The sequence below is a fragment of the Alosa pseudoharengus genome, unplaced genomic scaffold (assembly GCF_046254945.1).
Source record: "Alosa pseudoharengus isolate Yale_2024_CS ecotype anadromous, Long Island Sound unplaced genomic scaffold, YU_APseudo_1.1 YU_APseudo_1.1_scf_8, whole genome shotgun sequence".
Taxonomy (NCBI): domain Eukaryota; kingdom Metazoa; phylum Chordata; class Actinopteri; order Clupeiformes; family Clupeidae; genus Alosa; species Alosa pseudoharengus.
Window position 1 is genome coordinate 24,586,877 of NW_027468870.1, and position 19,309 is coordinate 24,606,185.

General features: G+C 40.5%; 2 protein-coding genes across 2 annotated transcripts; both read right to left on the reverse strand.

Annotated features, from left to right (window-relative positions):
* Positions 1–2,353: 2,353 nt before the first annotated feature.
* Positions 2,354–7,504, reverse strand: LOC143112431 (uncharacterized). The gene is made up of 5 exons (XM_076274699.1): positions 7,142–7,504; positions 5,797–5,976; positions 4,943–5,536; positions 4,394–4,438; positions 2,354–4,273 (listed from the first exon to the last, which is right to left on the reverse strand). Exons 2-5 carry the CDS (start codon positions 5,936–5,938, stop codon positions 3,750–3,752), a joined length of 1,305 nt encoding a protein of 434 aa, XP_076130814.1. The 5' UTR covers positions 5,939–5,976; positions 7,142–7,504; the 3' UTR covers positions 2,354–3,749.
* A 119-nt stretch (positions 7,505–7,623) lies between these two features.
* On the reverse strand, positions 7,624–17,929 carry capns1a (calpain, small subunit 1 a). Its single transcript, XM_076274700.1, has 11 exons — positions 17,826–17,929; positions 16,842–16,912; positions 16,519–16,555; positions 15,151–15,243; positions 14,902–14,959; positions 14,736–14,800; positions 14,279–14,347; positions 13,506–13,584; positions 11,270–11,386; positions 8,504–8,562; positions 7,624–8,199 (listed from the first exon to the last, which is right to left on the reverse strand). Exons 2-11 carry the CDS (start codon positions 16,886–16,888, stop codon positions 8,173–8,175), a joined length of 651 nt encoding a protein of 216 aa, XP_076130815.1. The 5' UTR covers positions 16,889–16,912; positions 17,826–17,929; the 3' UTR covers positions 7,624–8,172.
* Positions 17,930–19,309: the final 1,380 nt, after the last annotated feature.

Sequence of the window (19,309 nt, forward strand, 5' to 3'; positions counted from 1 at the left end):
CTCCAGCTCAAAAACACATACATTTAGCTCAGCCCCTTGCTCTCACACATACGCACACACACTCACACGCATGCACACTCACACACTCATTTTAAGGATTAATGCATTAGCGTGATGATCAATACTTAAAAGCCTGTAACAGGAGAGATGTAGAGATCTGATTTGAAGCTCAGCCCAACTCCCCAAAGCCCCCTCTGCTTTGAGAGGAGGGTGGATGTACGTGTCCATCATCTCCGTACCGCACCATGCAGCACCCAAGTGTGACACAACAGAGACTAATCTAAGGTTGGAATGAGGCCAGCATGCGCATATTGCTCATATCTGCAAACACCCGCACAGAGACTAAGATGAAATTTCACATGAATGTAAAAAGGGTTATACAAAGATAAATAAGCATTAAATAGGTTGTAGAAACAAGCAACATAGTGCCAATGTCTTCCTTCTCGGTTAAAAAAGCATTTGTTTTGCTCAAGCAGCTTTAATGGTTGCCATAGTGACATGCCACAGGAACAGTGTGTGCATAATCTCTGGCCAGCACTCGTAGCCGACATGATGCATTTCAAAATGTTTCCAGGATGACTGATCCTCGTAATGAGCTAGTTCCAGACCCTCACAGCCTGAACTTGGTAAACATAACTAGATGGATAACTAGGTAGACTAGATTCTAGTGCTCCATTCTAAAATCATTGGTCAGAGTGCTCTGTCAGGAAACTGAGAGGACATGTTCAGTAATTCTCCATCAGGTGAGCAATATCAAGCACTCTATCATCAGCCACGCTTGATTTCTGAAGAAAAATCATTCCAGCTTCAATGAAATTGATGTGTGAATGTCAACTGAAGTCTGAATGTTTCAGTGTGGCTTGTCACAAGGTTTATATTTTGATGTGCTGAGTGGTCAACACTAACAACCTAATAACATAAGGTCAAATGGCAATTTATTTTTTAAATCCTCAAACTGAATTGCAATAACCGTAAAAGATAAAGTGATATTTATTTAGCATTTCTATAGCTTTTCACCTTCTGTGTAGGACAATTTGCTGGTTTGTATCAATTTAAAGAAAATGCTTACTTGGCCTAAACTGTAATAACCTGTCAGTGACATAACAGGTATATTGTTGTCAATTCTTCCACACAGCCTTCAGCCAAACTCCAAGTCATGCAATATCAACCATACTGTTGGTCAATCGATAATGTGTAACAAAAGCCACTGAAAAAAGCTGACCAAATGCTTTCCTTTACACAGTTTTTGTAATGTAAAATTCTGTCCATGATATAATAAGTCATGGCTTTTTGGGCCTTTAATACCAAACCAATGATGGAATAATCTACCACTGCTGTTTTTAAACACTCTTTGTCTTATTACATATAAAGGCCATGATTGTTCTGTGCATGCATGTTACACACAATTTCACTATGATTTTAAACATCTTTGTATCAGCAGTAAATTATTTAAAGCGTGCCTCTCAAGTTTATTTCAAAGGCATTTCACTGTGGCAATGACACCCAGAGTGAATTTTAGGCCCATTAGAAATCAAGATAACACTGGGGATATGCTAGTGAAACCTTCACTGTCCTTTCCAATCAAAATACAAGCAAAACATTTAAAGTAACCTTGGATAGTACCAAATAAGCAATAATTTCTTGTGCTTCATGTGTCATTTGAGAGAGTCTCCATACGCAATAGGAGCTGTGATTTGCAAGTGACCCAATGTCCACTAGAGGGCAATATAAATGAATAAAACAAAACTCACTAGAATGATTTCCAGAAGACACAATAATTCCAATAAAACATATATACAGGTTTGAGCTTCACATACTGTATCGGTTATTTCCAAAAGTTCAGTAGTATTCTTCTGTGCAGACAAGTCCGTTTGACATACCGGTGCATTATGTTCACCTGGGTGAACCACACCCGTGAACAGAGACAGCAGCAATCCAACACTGGATTAGAACTTGAATTCCCTTAACCCTCTAGCAATCACTGAGCACCTGATAATCTGTCAACTGTAAACCTGCAGTGAACCCATCTACATTTGTAGCCACGTGATAGGCATTTAAACAGAGCCGTTTTAACATCAGTGTTCAGTATATCATGATTCTGTGATATGATGCCAGCAGTAAAATGAAAGGGTACAATTTTTGTACTTCTTATTCATTCAATAAGTGATTGACACAGTGTCAACACTGAAGCATTTTACTGAGTTAAGAGCAGCCATACTTCAAACATTTATGTGACTGCAAGCTCATACTGATATCTTTTAACAATCCACACAGAAATGAATTACTGTGTTATGTGATAAAAAAACAATGTGCCTGAATCTCTATTGTTCAAAAGCAAATAACCAGACAAAAATGATATTTTTGGTTATTTATGTTCCATTACAGACACTGATCCTACACCGTGTGAAAATGACAAAATGAAGAGTCAATAAAAAGACCACACAAACCATAAGATAACATTCTATCACTTTCATAATTTGAGAGGCCACTTTCGTTCTTACAAGACAATGACAAGAATAAGGGTCTGGGTCATACAGGATTACAGTCTGCTACTCTAGACACGGGGCCCCAAAGCTAACTGAACCTGCCTTAACATTCACTGAAGCTTGTGTGGCTTTAATGATAGAAACCCACTAAGTCTGGCCTCCCCATGACCTTTTACAGAGACTTGCTGTGGTTATACAGCCAGATGCTGACAACTTATACCTTTAGAACTTTGTGTTCAAACACAATTCTTAGTTTTGAGAATTAAAGTCTGGAAACCCTTAGTTTAAAACAGCCTGCCTATCAGGTCCATTGGATTATTCATAGAAGTGCTGTTTATAATACAGCAGAATATAGTCCTTGGCCTTGATGAGAATTTGATTTGATAGGGACAAATTAATGAATAGTTATAAAATCAGTTCAAAGTTAAAATCTTCCACAGTAAAAACTAAAAAAGCTATACAACACATCACATAAAAGCAACAGATCAAAGAATTCAACTGAATCTTGATCAAAGAAAAGATCAGTCGTACTCGTACCACAGGGATAACATCCTTAGACACTGAGCACTGAAAGGTGCTTGCGTGAAAAACATGTTGCAATTTCTCCTAACTGCTTATGGTAGTTGCTGAAGACAGATTTCCCAGCCCAGTCTGTATGATCAGCCATTGACTTCACTACGAGGTAGAAAACTACAAACAAGGGTTCCCAGACCACATGGACACTGAAGCTGTGGTGTGGCAGAGCCAGGCTTGGTGCTATAGGTCCTGCATCACAGTCAGTCACCAATGTCCACCAATGTTGTAGCTAGAGCATGTCTCACAGCTACAGTGCCAGCACGCCATTGAGCCAGGCTGTGACACTGTTGAGGGGGTGAGGCGGTTGCTATGGATCCCGCAGTCCTTGGAACACGCTGCTCAGGCAGTAACAGTGCTAGCAGTCCACTGAGCTGGTTCATGTTAGCCGTCTAGTGCAGTGCACTGGGCTCTCGTCTCTTTGCTGATATACCGGTCGTCCACACTCAAGGCAGCCAGAGTCAAACATGGACAATTCTGAGCCATCCTAGCAACATGGAACATGTTGCTAAGGTGGGAAGGTGATGACTGTTATGGTTTCCTTGGTTTCAGTTTGTTGTGGACGAGTGCTGTCAACATCCATGAAGCCTGTTGGGGGGTTGCCGGTCCTTTAGTATTGGACACCTTCTGTCTGGAATGAGCACCTTCGTTCAGGAAACCATTAGTTGGCACAGAGTCAGGTTGCCGTGGCTACAGCGCGGGCCGGCCGTTGAGTTTGTCGTGCATGAGCGTCATGGCGCCGCTGGCGAAGTCGCGCAGCACCTGCACGGTGTCGCGCTGCAGCCGCAGCGACTCGCTCATGAACTCCTGCTGCGTCTCGGCCAGCTGCTGCACGGACTCGGCCAGCAGCTCCAGCGAGCGCGACACGGTCTCCAGCAGCGCGTTGCTCATGTGCTGCTCCTCCACGCTCATCACCGCCGCCCGGCTCACGTCCATGCCGCACACGGCCACGGCACTGGCACTGCCACCGCCCGCGCGGTCCCGGTCGGCAGGTCGGACGCTGAGGGAGGGCGCAGAGGCCGGAGGTTGAGGAGGAGGAGGAACTGTCGAAGAGGACGAGGGAGGGGGGAAAAGGGACGTCTCGGAGCGGTGCACGGCCCCAACGCTAGTGTTGCTGTTGTTGTTGTTGGCACTGGCAGTAGGAGTTGGGGTTGAAGTGGACAGGCGTGAGGTGTTGGCCTGGTCATCTTCCAAGTCCGCCTGCTGGTTACTGTCTGAAGGGGTAAAGAAAGGAACAGGACAGAAGATGTGGTGTGTTAGGTGTTACTGTGTTACTATCACCCATCAAAATGAAATTGTCAGCAAGATACCTTTAAAAAGTCTGTGCTACTCACCTTCTGTAAAAGGCATTTCAAAACTCATTTCAAACGACGTATCTCCTGAAATGAAGAAGATAGAATATCTAATCATCCAATCATGTACTCCATGGACAATACAGCATGTTAAAATATTAGCCCAAAGTGACTGAAACCACTTTGCTTTACTGTCTAGTTATTAGCCAGGTATCCAAGGGTACTGACATTTGCCAAGTTCACAGCTTTGGTAAAAAATGCATCTTCCCTAATGGTGTCTGTGTGGTCGTTAGCATGCCTGTGATGATGTGAAACTTTTTGCCAAACTGGTTCCCCTGGTATGCTTAAAAGGTAGAGAATATCTGGCAGTTATATCAGTGAAAGCTCTGAGGATGAAAAGCTTGTCGGCAAGACCAGTGTTCTTTATGGATGAACAGAGACATGTTAGAGATCTTTGGTGTGCTTACAGCTAATCACAACTAAAAAGCCTCATTACAAACCAGGAGCAAGAAGAGAGAAAAAAAGCTTCACAGACAATCACAGAGATAAACTGGGGAAAAACTGGGGCCACTGTAAAACGCAACCACTCACCTGAGCTATCAAATAAAGAATTGCCTTCAGTGTTGTCGTCTTTTGAACCTGGCAGTGGTGGTGGCGGTGGCGTAGTCATGGAGGAAGTGGAAGGCACAGATGTGGATGCAGATGTTTCAAATGGGGGTGGCATGGTGGAGGGTGAGTCCAGGGCACTTGTACCCACCCCTCTGTCCCCTTCCCCTGCCTCAGGCGAGCAGTGCAGGGAGCCCATCCCCGCTATGTCCATGTCCATGTCATCGTCATCCTCCCCTGCCCCGTCCTCTTCCTCACCCAAACCGATTGCCGCACTGTTGCCATTTCCGTTGCTACTGTTACTGGGCCGTTGTCCACCCTGCTTGTTGTCCAACTCTAAGATATTGCAGATGATGTTCTCTGTGGGAGTGAACTCGCGCAGGAAGCGCCTCTTTGGCAAGCTTGTGACCCTTGAGCGGATGCCTGCCACTTTGCGCTTGGTGTCACACTTCATGTCTGACCACTTCTTGATGACCTCTGTGACCTCGCGCTCACACTCGCCGATCTCATTGATGCGAGCGGTGATCTCCGCCCAGGTGCGTTTCTTCACAGATGATGGCACACCATAGTTAAACTTGCCTGGGGAAATCATATTTGATGTTTGTCACATTTTATTACTTGGCAGATTCTTTAGTCCACCATCTTACATTTGAGGTTCAATGCATGCATGCATGCAAACAATTAAACACATGACAACACAAAATAGGACATATGGCAAATGTATGTATTTATGTATGTATAAGTATGTATTTCATTTACTGCAAGCTTTGTACAATGAGTGCATGACAGACCATGTTTTTAGCATTTCTCATTAAATCAAAGTAACTTTGAGCACCCACCAACAACAATGTGGCGGTTCTTGCGGACCTCATCCAGGAGGATGTGCACCTCACTGAAAGTGAAGCGAGCTTTCCTCTTTTTGAAGCGCACGGCCACACCATCCTTGTCGATAAAAACTGGCGGTGATGTAGAGGATGTCATCCTCCCCCATCAAACTGACACAGACCTATGGAATAGTCCTGTGTGGACACATCAATTAAAAAGACAGTTGAGGACTAAATGCCGCCCTTAATTATGACAAAAATACATCATATTTAATTGAAAATAAAAATGTGTGGTGGACTTTTAACATTAACATATGGTATTTCAAGACACAATATGTCTGTACAAACACACCACACAATCCCACTCAAATACACACACAGAGAGAGTGGGTAATTGAAATGTGGAGACGGAGATGTACTGACAGATACATGTGCAAATATGTAGTCTGTAATAATACGATTCACCACAGGTACAGTAATTACATTTGGCGAAATGGTACAGATTCCTATGTTTCACCAATGGACAGACTTCGTGAGTTGTATGATACAACTGTGCACGCCCACTTTATCAGAGATGCATTTTTCCCCCTCCGACAAGCGAGCTACCTCTTCCAGTAGGCTATGATGGTAACGTTTACATTAGATTAATTTTGATCTGGTGCTAACGTGTTATGTATAGACTAATGAGAGCTAACTCTAGTTTCTATCACTAATCGAACATTTTCTGCACTGATGATGGTTCAGCAGGACTTAACGTTAACTGTTACATCTTAATATGTTCCTATGTACCACCTCGTTTCTGTGCATGGTTTGACCATGTGCACTTGCTAGTCAACCTATTCATCCTCTGTATGCCTTTAGTGTTTGAAAAAAAGGACCACTGGTGGATTTTCATAATGGTAATGGATAGCTAGTAACTTTGCTAACATTAATGGTAGCTATCGTTAATATTAGCTATCATTAATATGGTAATGGATAGCTAGTAACTTAGCTTAATGCTAGCTATCATTATGTATTTAAAAAAATAATTCACGTGAACATTGAAAATTGATTGCTTCATCGGCGAATGCAATGATATCGGTATGTTTGTCTGCCAAACACGCAGTACAACGACGCAATTGTACTCGCATGCTCATGATTACGATTGGCTTTCGATATCTTCGTCGTTGCCCTAGTTCTGGTAGAATGGCACAAAGCAAGCGTTAGCTAGCTACTAGCTACCTACCTACCCACTGTCATTAAACCCGGAACGCACATGTACGTAGACTCCTCAAGTGTATAGCCTAAAGTCAGGAAACATCCACTAACTCTCAAGACATAATAAAGTGATCTAAATGATCGTTAAGCACCGTGAGTGTACCTTCAATACGGAGCTTTTCGTGTTCCTTGTGCTGCGGACGGATATCCAGAAACTTCGTACAGTCGGGTGTAGCAACGTTGCGCAGACTCCGTGTGCCTTTCCTCCGTCCATGTTGCTGGATGATGCTGTAGTACCGACTATGGCCACTACCTTTGAGTCGAGGCGCTGTTCGTCTTCTCCCCCACCTTCTTACTGAGAGGTTAGGTGGTAGCTGAGGTACTGAGATACTGAGGTAGCTACCACACAGCTCTCTCCCACCCACCAATCTCACTGATTTTATTACATTTGTTACTACAAGACAAAGCACAATGTTATAACCTCTTGTCAAGTTTCAAGCTATCACTCAATACCATCAAAGATAAATGAATTCCACAAACATAACATTAAACTTGAAATAATGACATGTTGGTGAAAGTTAAATTGATTATAAACAAAGCAATTAGATATTCCAAGACTGAAGGCTGAAATGACTATCCACACACTCACGATAATGACTGTTTTATTTGGTATAAAATATGAGCATTAACAACAGTGACAGAATTTTGTGACCAATGGCAAATGTTACCACATTCTTGTATGGCTGGTCTATCGACACCTACTGGCTCCATGCAGCAATGGCACTTTGTACTTTAGTGTGTGTGTGTGTGTGCGCGCATGTGTATGTGTGTGCATATCTGAGGGTGAGTATGTCTGTAAACAGAATTGTGTACGTACGTAGGATGTAATTGTGCACGCTAATTACATCAGATAGAACCTGTCCCTGATTGGTACAGCTACTTAGAGGCCCTAATGATCTGCTGCTATCTAGAATACAGCATTGCACATGAAGCAAACCAATTAAGACAAAGTGCATAAAACAAGTACTAAAAACAAAGTATATAGAGGAAGGCAAAAAAACAACATGCAGGTGAATGCAGCAGAGCCATATTGGAGCAACATTCTGTGCTGGAGAAGCCTTGAGAATGTGGATTGGGGTTGAGGGCTGTGCAGTGAAAACAAAACATTTCTCCATTTATTGGCGTCTTCTGTATTCAGGAGTACATTGTCAACTGAAGCCACTGAAGAGAGAGGGGGGGAGTGGAGGCAGTAGGACACTTGTAATTCCACGACAAAATAAACATTTCCATATGTAGTATAGTGATCAATATAAACTACAAATGAAAAACCTAAACAATTATATCTTTAGTATAACTGGACAAGACTTAGTGAAATTGATTTTAGTTTGATTGCAAAACGTGAAGAAATGGTAATTTATTTTGAGGATTACATCATGTTATTATTTGCCTCTAGGAAATTGGTGGCGTCCATTAAACAGAAATGAATATCTGAAGGGCAAAATCCCCTCAGTGAGGAAGTGCTTACCTCTTGTACGTTGACTTTGATGGTGCCATTGTTGTCCTTGTCCAGGGTTTTGAAGGCACCTGAGAGATAGAGAAAGAATGAGAAGTGGAAAGGAGCTTGGTCTGATATATGACCCTAATAGTCAATTCAACGGGTCAACAAGAGTTATTCCCAGGTTGTGGGAATTCAAATTTGACCTCAGTCGCATACATAATGAATTCGCAGGCTGCAGGAGTACTTGCTGCACAGCACCAGCTGTGGAAAGCAGGAAACAGGCTGTACAATAACTTGTTTGTTTAGAAAAGTGAAAGTGTGCTGTGTTAAAACTGAGACAGTGATGTAGAAATAATCGTGGTTGTAACAGCACATAAATCACAAATCTTGCGGCATATTTAAAAACAAAACACTGGAGGCGGACATGTACACAATACATATAATGAACATCATATTCAGGGGAAATAAACCAAAGGGAGCAAATGTGTAAAGCTTTGAATTCTATCTACAGTAGTTGACATTTACACCATGTAGTAGCCTAGGCTCGACAATTTTCTCGTTTCCCCATAGTGACTGTATTCCACTGACTTCTCTTTTTATCTTTGCTACCACAGTTAGTGTTGCATGTTTGTTGTAGTTGCCTGAATTCTCCTGCCAAAACTGAGAAACAGCTCTGCTGCTGTACACAATTCAGCTTTGGCAATACAACATACAGTATTCAGTAAGGATGAAGGACCTTTATTACTGCCAGCCTTTTGTATTTATGTTAGCTGTAACAGTACCACTGTTGGTAATAGAGGAGGGAGCTGCCATAGAGGCAAAATATTTGGTCAGTTACTTTCACCAACGTCCGAAACAACAGCTATTTAGCTAATTTAGCAATGCTAGATAGGTGCCAGTAGATGGACTATGGTACATAATGTAATTACCATATATATTACAGTACCCTCCAGAATTATTGGCACCTTTGGTAAAGTTGACTAAAAACAGCTATGAAAAAATATATATTTTTTGGTGATTTATTGTCATCTCACAATGAAAACAGTGAGGACAAATCCAACCTTTAAGGGAAGCAAATTTATTCTGAGAAAAAGGAAAATCTCCTAAAGAAATAAATAGTTTTAATAAAAACACGTTGCTCACAATTATTGGCACACTTATTTAGGTTAATCAGAGTGTCTGTTAACTTTCAGAGGTAGTTCATGACTTTCTTTTTCACTAAGGTATGAAAATAAGGTGACAGAGTCTAAATCGCCTAGTCATTTTTCAACATGGGAAAGACAAGAGAATACACTAAATTTAAATAAAAAGAAAGTGTGTTAACATTTGTAAATCAGTAAATGGTTATAAAAACTTTGTTGGTTATAAAGTACTTTGTTGAAAATGCCCATATTTACAGTTAAAACAATAATTAAAAGGTTCTAATCAACTGGAAATGTGACAAACATGCTTGTACAAAGACCCATGGTTATCTTGCCCCCACGCACAGTATGGAGGATGGCAAGAGAGGCAAACAATTCCATAAGAACCACTGTTGGAGAGTGACAGAAAAAGGTATCATCTTCACCAAGTCCCCCAAATCTTCAAAAGTGACCTCTCTGCTTATAGATTATTTAGAGGGCATGCCAGGTAAAAGCCTTTTCAGTAATTTAATTACAAATGTAAATGGCAGGAGTTACTGAATGGTACAGTGTCTTTTGTCAGATGAAATGAAAATTGCGCTTTAGGTGGGTTTGGCGTACATAGAAGAATAACTACTGAAAAAAAAACATGCCTAATGAGAACTATGGTGGGGGGGGGCTGTGATATTGTGGGGCTGTTGGGCTTATTCCCAAAGGCCTTGGGAACTTTATTAAGGTGCATGGCATCATGAACCCCAAGAAAAACCTGAACATTTTCAATTAAAATCTGTCTATGTCTGCCAAGACACTAAAAGCGGATCATGATTGGATCATTCATCAGGTCAATAAACCAAAATAAATGTCCAGATCAAAACAAAAATGGTTTACTGAACACAAAATCAAGCTTCTGTCATTGTCATCTCAGTCCCCTGATCTAAAGTCAATAGAAAAACAGTGGGGCAAGTCAAATAGTAGAATGCACAAGTGTGGACCTAGGAATCTGGATGATCTGGGGAGATTTTGTAAAGATGAATGGTCTTAAATCCCTTGGTTTGTATGGGGTGTCATAGGAGAATATTATGAGCTGCTTTATTGTCAAAGGGAGGCTTAAGAAGGTATTACAAGGAAGGGTGGCAATAATTGTGAGCGAATAATTGTTAAAAATATTCATTTATTTATGAGATTTGCTGCTTCCCTTCAAGGTTGTATTTTTCCCTATTCTTGTCATTGTGAGATTACAATAAATCACCAAAAGATTATTTTTCATACCTGTTTTTAGGTGCCAATAATTCTGGAGGGTGATGTATCGCTCTCTCTCTCTCTCTCTCATATATATATATATATATATATATATATATATATATATATATATATATATATATATATGAGAGAGAGAGAGAGAGAGAGAGAGAGAGAGAGAGAGAGAGAGAGAGAGAGAGAGAGAGAGAGAGAGAGAGAGAGAGAGAGAGAGCTACCCAAGACATATTAGATTTCCGCTGATATAGGCTAATTCTCTGATTTGGAGGCCAATACTTGGATTGTTTTCGACCCACCCCTCCCACCAGAGGTAATGGCACAGAAGCCTCAACTTTTTTTCAGGGTTAGAGAATATGTTTGTATGTGTGTGTGAGTGTGTGAGTATCTGTATGTGTGTGTGGGTTGTCTCACTTACGGCACATGGCATCTAGTCGCACCAGGCATCCGATATAGTTGTCAAAGTCCATGTTTCCACTTTCGTCACTGTAGCGACGGATGATCATGTCAAAGAGCTGGTCATTTAGAGGGAAACCTGAGGAAAAGAGCAGCAATTAAACACGACTCTGAAGAAAGGACTGCAGGGATACCAGAAACTAGACAGCATCCTTGAAATACCTGCATACATGAAATTAAATATGCACACCACTCATGTTATGCAAAACTATTGGATAAACAACAATATGCACACACTTTTTGCATAATTCCATGTCGTGACAGGCCATACTTGGATACTTGGATGCCATACTGCTCAGTAGTTTTATTACAAGGGTCACAATAATAAATAAATTATTACACTGTTGTAAATTAACCTGTGTATTTGTGTCAAGGTAGAGCTAGACACAAAGTGTGCACTGCATACCTACTGCTGCACCCATATGCTAAAACATGTACTTTATTACTAATTACTCATCTTCATACAATTTAGCACTATAGCTAAGCTGTAAGCAGATGTGTTAGTTCTGAAATCTCCTGCATTCTTTACTTTGCTTTCAGTAGCGGTTTTGCTTTAAAGGGATATTCCACCATTTGGGGAATTATACTCATTTTTCCACCTCCCCTTGAGTTAAACAATTGATTTTTACTTTTCTCCAGTTCCTTCAGCCGTTCTCTGAGTCTGGCGATACCACTTTTAGCCTAGCATAGATCATTGAATCGGATTAGACCATTAGCATCTCTTTTGCTAGCATCACGTTTAAAAGTGACTAAGATTTCCGGTAATTTTCCTATTTAAAACTTGTGTTCTCTCAAGTTAGAAAGTGTAATCAGACCAACGGAAAATGAAACGTGGCGATATTCTAGGCTGATTTGACATGGAACTATACTCTCATTCAGGTGTAATAATCCAGTCACTAACCGATTCGTCTGCTGCAGCTCAACCTTGTTGCTGGAAGTTAGCCTACAGGGACTATTTTCAGGTGCGGCATGATATCATTGTGCTTCTGCGCCCATGGTGTGCCTTGATTTTCTGTTGGTCTTTTTACACTGTCTAACTTGAGAGGAGACAAGTTTTAAATAGGAAAATTACCAAAAATCTTAGTCACTTTTAAATGGGATGCTAGCAGGCGAGATGCTACTGGTCTAATCCGATTCAATGATCTATGCTAGGCTGGAGCTAAAGGTGGTATTGCCAGACTCAGAGAACTGCTGGATGAGCTGGAGAAAGGTAAAAATCAATTGTTTAACTCAAGGGGGGGGGGGGGGGGGGGATTTGTGTAATTCCCCAAATGGTGGAATATCCCTTTAAGCTGAGGCACAGTAATTGCTGGACCTTCATAGTCTAGACTATATCAGCTAGAATTATTGCATTGCTGTGGATGGTGGTATGCCTCCATGCAGCCGAGAATTTCTGGTTGACATATATTTGTGTGGCGAGGCATGTAACATAGAGATTATTAAGGTGAAAGGAATCTAACCAGAGAACGTTCAAGTACAAGTACGTACAAGTGAACGTTCATACCGAATCTGAAAAATGCATTCTTGAGATATAATGTTCACAAGAAATGGACATAGAAGTGGTCACAGTGACCTTTCATTTTGATCTTTGACCTCAAAAATCAAATCACTTCATTTTAGAGTCCAAGTAAATATTGATATTAAATTTGAAGCACATGCCTTATGGCATTCTTGAGATATAGCGTTCACAAAAATGGGACTTATGTGGTCACAGTGACCTTGAACTTTGACCTCCAAAATCTAATCAGTTCATCAGTAATCAGAACATTCATACCAAATTTGAAGCACGTGCCTGGAGGCGTTCTTGAGATATCACGTTCATGAGATTGGGATGATCAGATGTATGTACGAAACGTATGTACGAAAACATAATGCTTTCAGCCACGGCGACCACCGAAGCGGAGGCATAATAACACTGATGAGGCTGCTTTGTTCATGTATAGTTGGTATTTCATGTAGGTTGGCTAATACAAAAAAACAAATCAGGACCTGGCAGCTCATCAGCCAATTATGAACCATTTTACCCATCTATCTATATGAATTCCCAAATCCCCCAGTGGTGACCTGCTCCCAAAATACACTCACAATAGGCCTTAATCAAACACACACTAGTTACATCCATCCACTGATAAAAAGCACAGCTTTTGAATGTTCCCGTAATATTTGGCATGTCAAGGCTTATCCTCGGTCTCTCCTACCTGCAGCCCTGAATGCATTTGGCAGCTCATCTGCACCAATCATCCCAGAGCCATCTGCGTCATACTGCTTGTACACACCCTATACAGAGAGTGGGAGACAGAGAGAAAGACTCATTTGTGGTATCAATGAAAAGAATATCGAACACACTGTCCAATGTTCTAACAAACCAGATATTACACCTTTTTTAATTCATGCAAAAGCTGTTAGAATAATATCAACCATCTATAATGGGTCCCACAATGCTTGCTGAAAACAACGCAGTACAAAAAAAAACTGATTTCTTATATTCTCTCCACTTTATAATCTCATGCCAAAACAACTTTCTCAAGAAAACATCAGAAACCACTTCATACAGGACTCATTGATACCGGAGTCACACGTTCATTGCTCATGCTTCTCCTTAGATCCTCACAGACTCCTGAGTTGGTTTGACTGACACATCAATACTGTTCTCCATCGATATTGACTGCACACAAGCTGATGGTAATGAGCACAAGCCCAGGCTCTGTGTGACGTCAGTGCTGGCTGATGAAACACCAGGAAGGATCTGACAGAAGGCCTACACTTGTATTTTCTACCCCCTTCTCAGTAGAAGCGAGCTAAACGTAACTCACACTGCAGTACAGTATGAGACCCGTGCAGAGTGTCTCATCAATAATGAAGAGTGAATTGACTGAATAAAAACGGCTGATATACTGTACTGTGAATGCAAAAGCAAGAACTACTCTGGAGGAGGCTTGGAAGTGTGTAGTGCTGCTGTTGAGGAGCCCACCTGCCATTTCTTGATGTTGTTCCACAGGTGTTTGAACTCGTGGAAGCCCAGCTTGCCAGTGCTATCGCTCTGCAGGCGGGTTAAGGGTCCATTGCTTCTCTCTTGTGTTACATGCAAATTTCTCACATAGGACATTCAAATGTGCTGACTGACAGACATGTCAACAAGACAAAAGGTCAGAATTCACATTCACCATTAGTTTGCTAGAATGAACATTAGTGTCAAATGCAAGACTTACAATAGGAATGCACTGCATACCCACCCGACAGAGTAAAATAATTTTATTCTAAAAATAATTTAAAGTCATGTATCAACAAATTGTCACTAGTAATTAAACTAAACTAAAAATAAACTATACTTGAGCACCTGTTTCTCAACTGAATAGTATCTAGTATGTCAGGGATACATGATATCTTTCTCACACAGACTTATCACACAAACACACAATATAGGATACATCCATAACAGCCACCATACTCCTGCAGGACTCTATACTGAAGCCATCTGTCTTCAGGCCTTGATCTGTGGAATCATAAAATAAAAATCAACATCTGATTTCAGCGGAACCAAATCAAATCAGACCACACCAATCAAACATAATCGTGATCATGAAGTTTGATTACGTTTGGAAATGATTCTGTTGAGGATGTTCATCAGTTCAGTGGGGCTAACCTCCATATCCTACACAGGGACAAGAACATTTCAACCATGAAATGCTTTCATAATTCAGAGCATGTGAGTAACAGTGATGAATTCACTATGAAGCAGAAGGCTACAGTAAGTAAAACTAATAGCAGTACATTAAAACTATTGACTAAGACAAGCGTTTCCTTGAGTGAATGCCATAATTGAAGAGGTGTTCATATACTCACATCCCCAGCGAGCTGCTGAAACACTTTGCGGAACTGCTTCTCCTCGTCGTTCTCATACTTATCTGCGTATGCGTGGGGCCTACGCACAGGAGGCTTAGGGAAACAAAAATGTCATCCTCCACTCATATACTGTACAATACACCCTTATAAAACACTGGTTCTGCATGGACCTAAAAGAGAGGATCTCTCAGATGAGGAATCCTTTTTGGCCTTAAAGGAGAATTCCGGTGTGATATTGACCTAAAGTGTGTTGAAACATGATACCGAGTGTGAACGTATGTCTCATAGCCCATCTCGGCTTGTCCCCTGCACTCCAAAATCTGGTGCTAGTTAGCCGATGCTACCAACAGCTTGTTCAATGGTGGTGCTTCGGCATCGGGCTAGCCGTGCAAATAAATCACTGTTTTACACCATTTACGAGGCTCAATGTATCTCCACACTTCATTGGTATACTACCGAAGGCCCTGACATTTAAAACAAGACATTGAGAACTTTGAAAAAGCACTGGTAGTTTACTTACAAGACAGATTCCAAAAAGAATTCAGTGGAAATGCATGGATTCCAGTTTCTTCCAGTAGCAGCAACTAGAATCCATGCATTTCCACTGAATTCTTTTTGGAATCTGATCCCTTATCATACCTGTTCATTCTTACTCGTCGCTCGACTTATCGTGACTAAATTCAAGATGGCTGCAAACGCTAAACTTTGTGAAGATACTGTCTGTATAAATAGTCTTGTAAGTAAACTACCAGTGCTTTTTCAAAGTTCTCAATGTCTCGTTTTAAATGTCAGGGCCTTCGGTAGTATACCAATGAAGTGTGGAGATACATTGAGCCTCGTAAATGGTGTAAAACAGTGATTTATTTGCACGGCTAGCCCGATGCCGAAGCACCACCATTGAACAAGCTGTTGGTAGCATCGGCTAACTAGCACCAGATTTTGGAGTGCAGGGGACAAACCGAGATGGGCTATGAGACATACGTTCACACTCGGTATCATGTTTCAACACACTTTAGGTCAATATCACACCGGAATTCTCCTTTAAAGTTCCCAGAAATTAAAAGGCTTCCCCATAGGGAGAAAATCCCTAAAAACAGATGTCATAAAAACGGAATGCTTCTTTTTAGGGACTCCCATGCACCTTATCAAGCATCAACCCACTTTTGATTTAAAAAGAACACTTCCATTATTTCAGCCAATACTGTCAACAAATATAATCTAACTGAACCGATTCCAGTGCTGCTCTACTGTCAGTAGGGAACATCATTTTGAAAGTGGCTTGAATCCTTTCTGTTAAATCACATATCTCATCAGTAACCACAAAACTAGTGCAACAAGAACTATAAGGAAATGTGTGTCATGACTCACAGGGTCAGAGGGTACAAACTGGGCTGGGTCGATGTTGCTGTAAGAAAGCAAAGAACGATGTACTTCAGAAATGCAAACATTCACTATGAGACATAATGCTAGTAAGATTATAAGAGAGTAAATATGTAGCACATTCTTATACTAAGATGCAATAGATAAATTAGCAGTTTAACATGTAGAGACATGAACAAAAGGAAGGGGAAAAAACATTTACATGAGTGGGGTAATCAAACACAAACCTGTCCGCGGTGTCATCACCACATACAATTGTGCCAAGCTAGTTGATTATACTATGTGCATCTGATGCACTGCTCAGTGCTCACCTGACCACATCCAGAATGCCTCCAATCAGTCTTTTGGCAAGAAACATCTTGAGCTGGCTTATATTCAGAATCTGAAAACGAGAGCAAGAGGAAACAACAGAGTTTAAACAGGTATTACGTACAGCAAGGCAGAAAATCTATTTAATCAGGTAATCTTAGATGGCGTAATTTATGGTATTGTGCATTGTAGCGGATTCTGACACACCCACTACAACTATTTCCCCCCAATGGGTCCCACCCAAAGACCTACCATTAAATAAACAAACATGTAACGTTATTTAAGTAAATGTCTCAATACTTAACAATGACATATTACTTATTAGTGAAATTGATATGAACTGTAATGGCAATTGATGAACATAAAATAGCATATGACGGTGTTTTGTCGACTGACAACTAACATTAGGCCTGACGCAAGTTTGCACCGCAGTTCTGGATTAACAAGCTATCGAAAGCAACAGCACATTTTTGTTAGTAAACAAAATGTTGCCTAATTTAGTTAAAACGACTAAAGTTAAACACCCCTTGTCCAAAATATTCACATGTTATGTGTCTGATTCATTAGCCTTTAACTTTGTTGATCGGCTTTACTAGCTTCCTGACATGCCCTTGTACCTAGCAAGCTAACCCTGTTTCCTTCAAATCATTCGCATAGCTTCTACCTGTCAATTAATTAATAGGACGACCAGCGAAAAGCAGGGTCGAGAATACAAAGAAAATCAGAGTTTGCATCCTTCAAGGTATCCAGCAGTTGTATTAATGCTAATTAGTTAGCTATAATAATCATCTCTCTCAGGGTTGTAGCCATCTTGCTAACTAATGTTAGACTTGCTGGATTGCCATATCCCATTGACACTTCAATAAAATATATGTTATCGAGATGTCTGTAGTCATAAACAGTATGACTATATGGACAGTTGCTCTTCTAACATACTATGCCACTTCGAACTACATAATGTTGCGCTTTGAACGCTTGATACTTACCAGGGCGGAGGAAAAGGACGTCTGCTGCACATTGGCAATACGTAGCTGTTACACATTGACTCAAGTGTGGGGAATGGGGATCAGCAATTCTGTGTGGAATGTATCTGCGAACACGGAATTCATTCTAGGATGAGAAGCGGTGGACAAAGTAGCCTACACAATTCCTTTAGCCGAAGTAGATAGGCTACACCTTGCGCAAATATTACTCCAATACAAGTGAAAGTTGCTAAATCAGATTTTTACTTGAGTTGAAGTACAGAAGTAATTGTTTGTAAAATATTCAGAAGTAGCTACAAGTCTTTTTCCTTTTGATTGTAGGTCTAGTAATGTTGGTCATTAATAGGGTAGGCCTATTGGTCGGTCATAGGACTTGAAGAGATTACATCCAGCAAACATTTCACCTAGGCTATATTTTCATAACTTTGCAATTGTTCAAATTGATGCAAAAATATAATTTAAATCATTATTCTCTATTCACAAATCTAAACTATTTTCACTGCCAAATACAAACCCAGAAAACTCAATTATGATAATTTATCGTTTAATAATGTAAAGATCTAGCTATGTGTTGAATGTCAGGCGATTGTTTAATTTCATTCCAATTTCGCAATGATCACGGATAGCCTGGTTAACACCATAGCATTTCTCAAATCTCATTTGCTAACAGGTTCGTCTGGGTTCTCCCAGGCTATGTTCTGATGATTAAACTGTTGTCACCATCATTACCACAGCCAATTAAGCCAAGTTCAAATTAAACTATTGAAAAAAATAACTTCAAGAGATTATCTTTTGCAGAATCAAATGTGGCTAAAAGTAACGAGTAGCCTAGGCTACTTCATGCTCAGATTTTAAATGTAGTGCAGTCAAAAGTACAGTATTTGTCTTTCAAATGTAGTGGAGTAAAAGTCACAAGTTTCCAAAAATATTAATACTCAAGTAAAGTACAGATACTCAAAAATCATACTTAAGTACAGAAATCAAGTATGTTGACTGTTTACCTCTGATGAAAAGCCTGCTGCCTGCTGTCACCAACCACATATATCTAAATAAAACATTTTCTAGTTTATCCTGTAAGCATATTTGCCAACACACATATTTAAGAGGTGTAAAACAAACTGGTATGCTATTCTACAATAAGTAGGCCAGCTTGGGAAAGCATTTTTATGTGTTAAACAATGGCCAGAAAATAAAATTGCACACTCCCACTAACATTCATGTACACTTCATTCCAGTGCTAGAACAATTTCTGATTAAGGGTTAAGGCAAGGTTACATTTTTTTTGCCATTTCATAAATAACCTTTATCCAAAAAAAGGTTCCTGAGGACCAGCTCAGTACTTTTTATAAGGACAAGAAGTGAAATGTATATACACATTTGCTTCTGGCATGCATTCTAGGAAAAGGTTGTACCATCAAGTGCAGATTTTCAAGTAAAACCTGTTCTAGTTTTACCAGTTTGCACGCACACACACACTCACACACAGC

What these genes read in the sequence shown, in the direction of transcription:
- LOC143112431 (XM_076274699.1), bottom strand. Translation starts at nt 5,938, where the DNA reads ATGACATCCTCTACATCACCGCCAGTTTTTATCGACAAGGATGGTGTG. An exon ending in GAACCGCCACATTGTTGTTG is followed by an intron (nt 5,537 to 5,796) that starts GTGGGTGCTCAA and finishes TGATTTCCCCAG; the next exon opens with GCAAGTTTAACTATGGTGTG. An exon ending in TTCTTTATTTGATAGCTCAG is followed by an intron (nt 4,439 to 4,942) that starts GTGAGTGGTTGC and finishes TCTTCATTTCAG; the next exon opens with GAGATACGTCGTTTGAAATG.
- capns1a (XM_076274700.1), bottom strand. Translation starts at nt 16,888, where the DNA reads ATGTTTCTTGCCAAAAGACTGATTGGAGGCATTCTGGATGTGGTCAG. An exon ending in TTCAGCAGCTCGCTGGGGAT is followed by an intron (nt 14,960 to 15,150) that starts GTGAGTATATGA and finishes GTCCCTGTGTAG; the next exon opens with GATATGGAGGTTAGCCCCAC. An exon ending in TCAAAGTCAACGTACAAGAG is followed by an intron (nt 8,200 to 8,503) that starts GTAAGCACTTCC and finishes CTCTCTCTTCAG; the next exon opens with TGGCTTCAGTTGACAATGTA.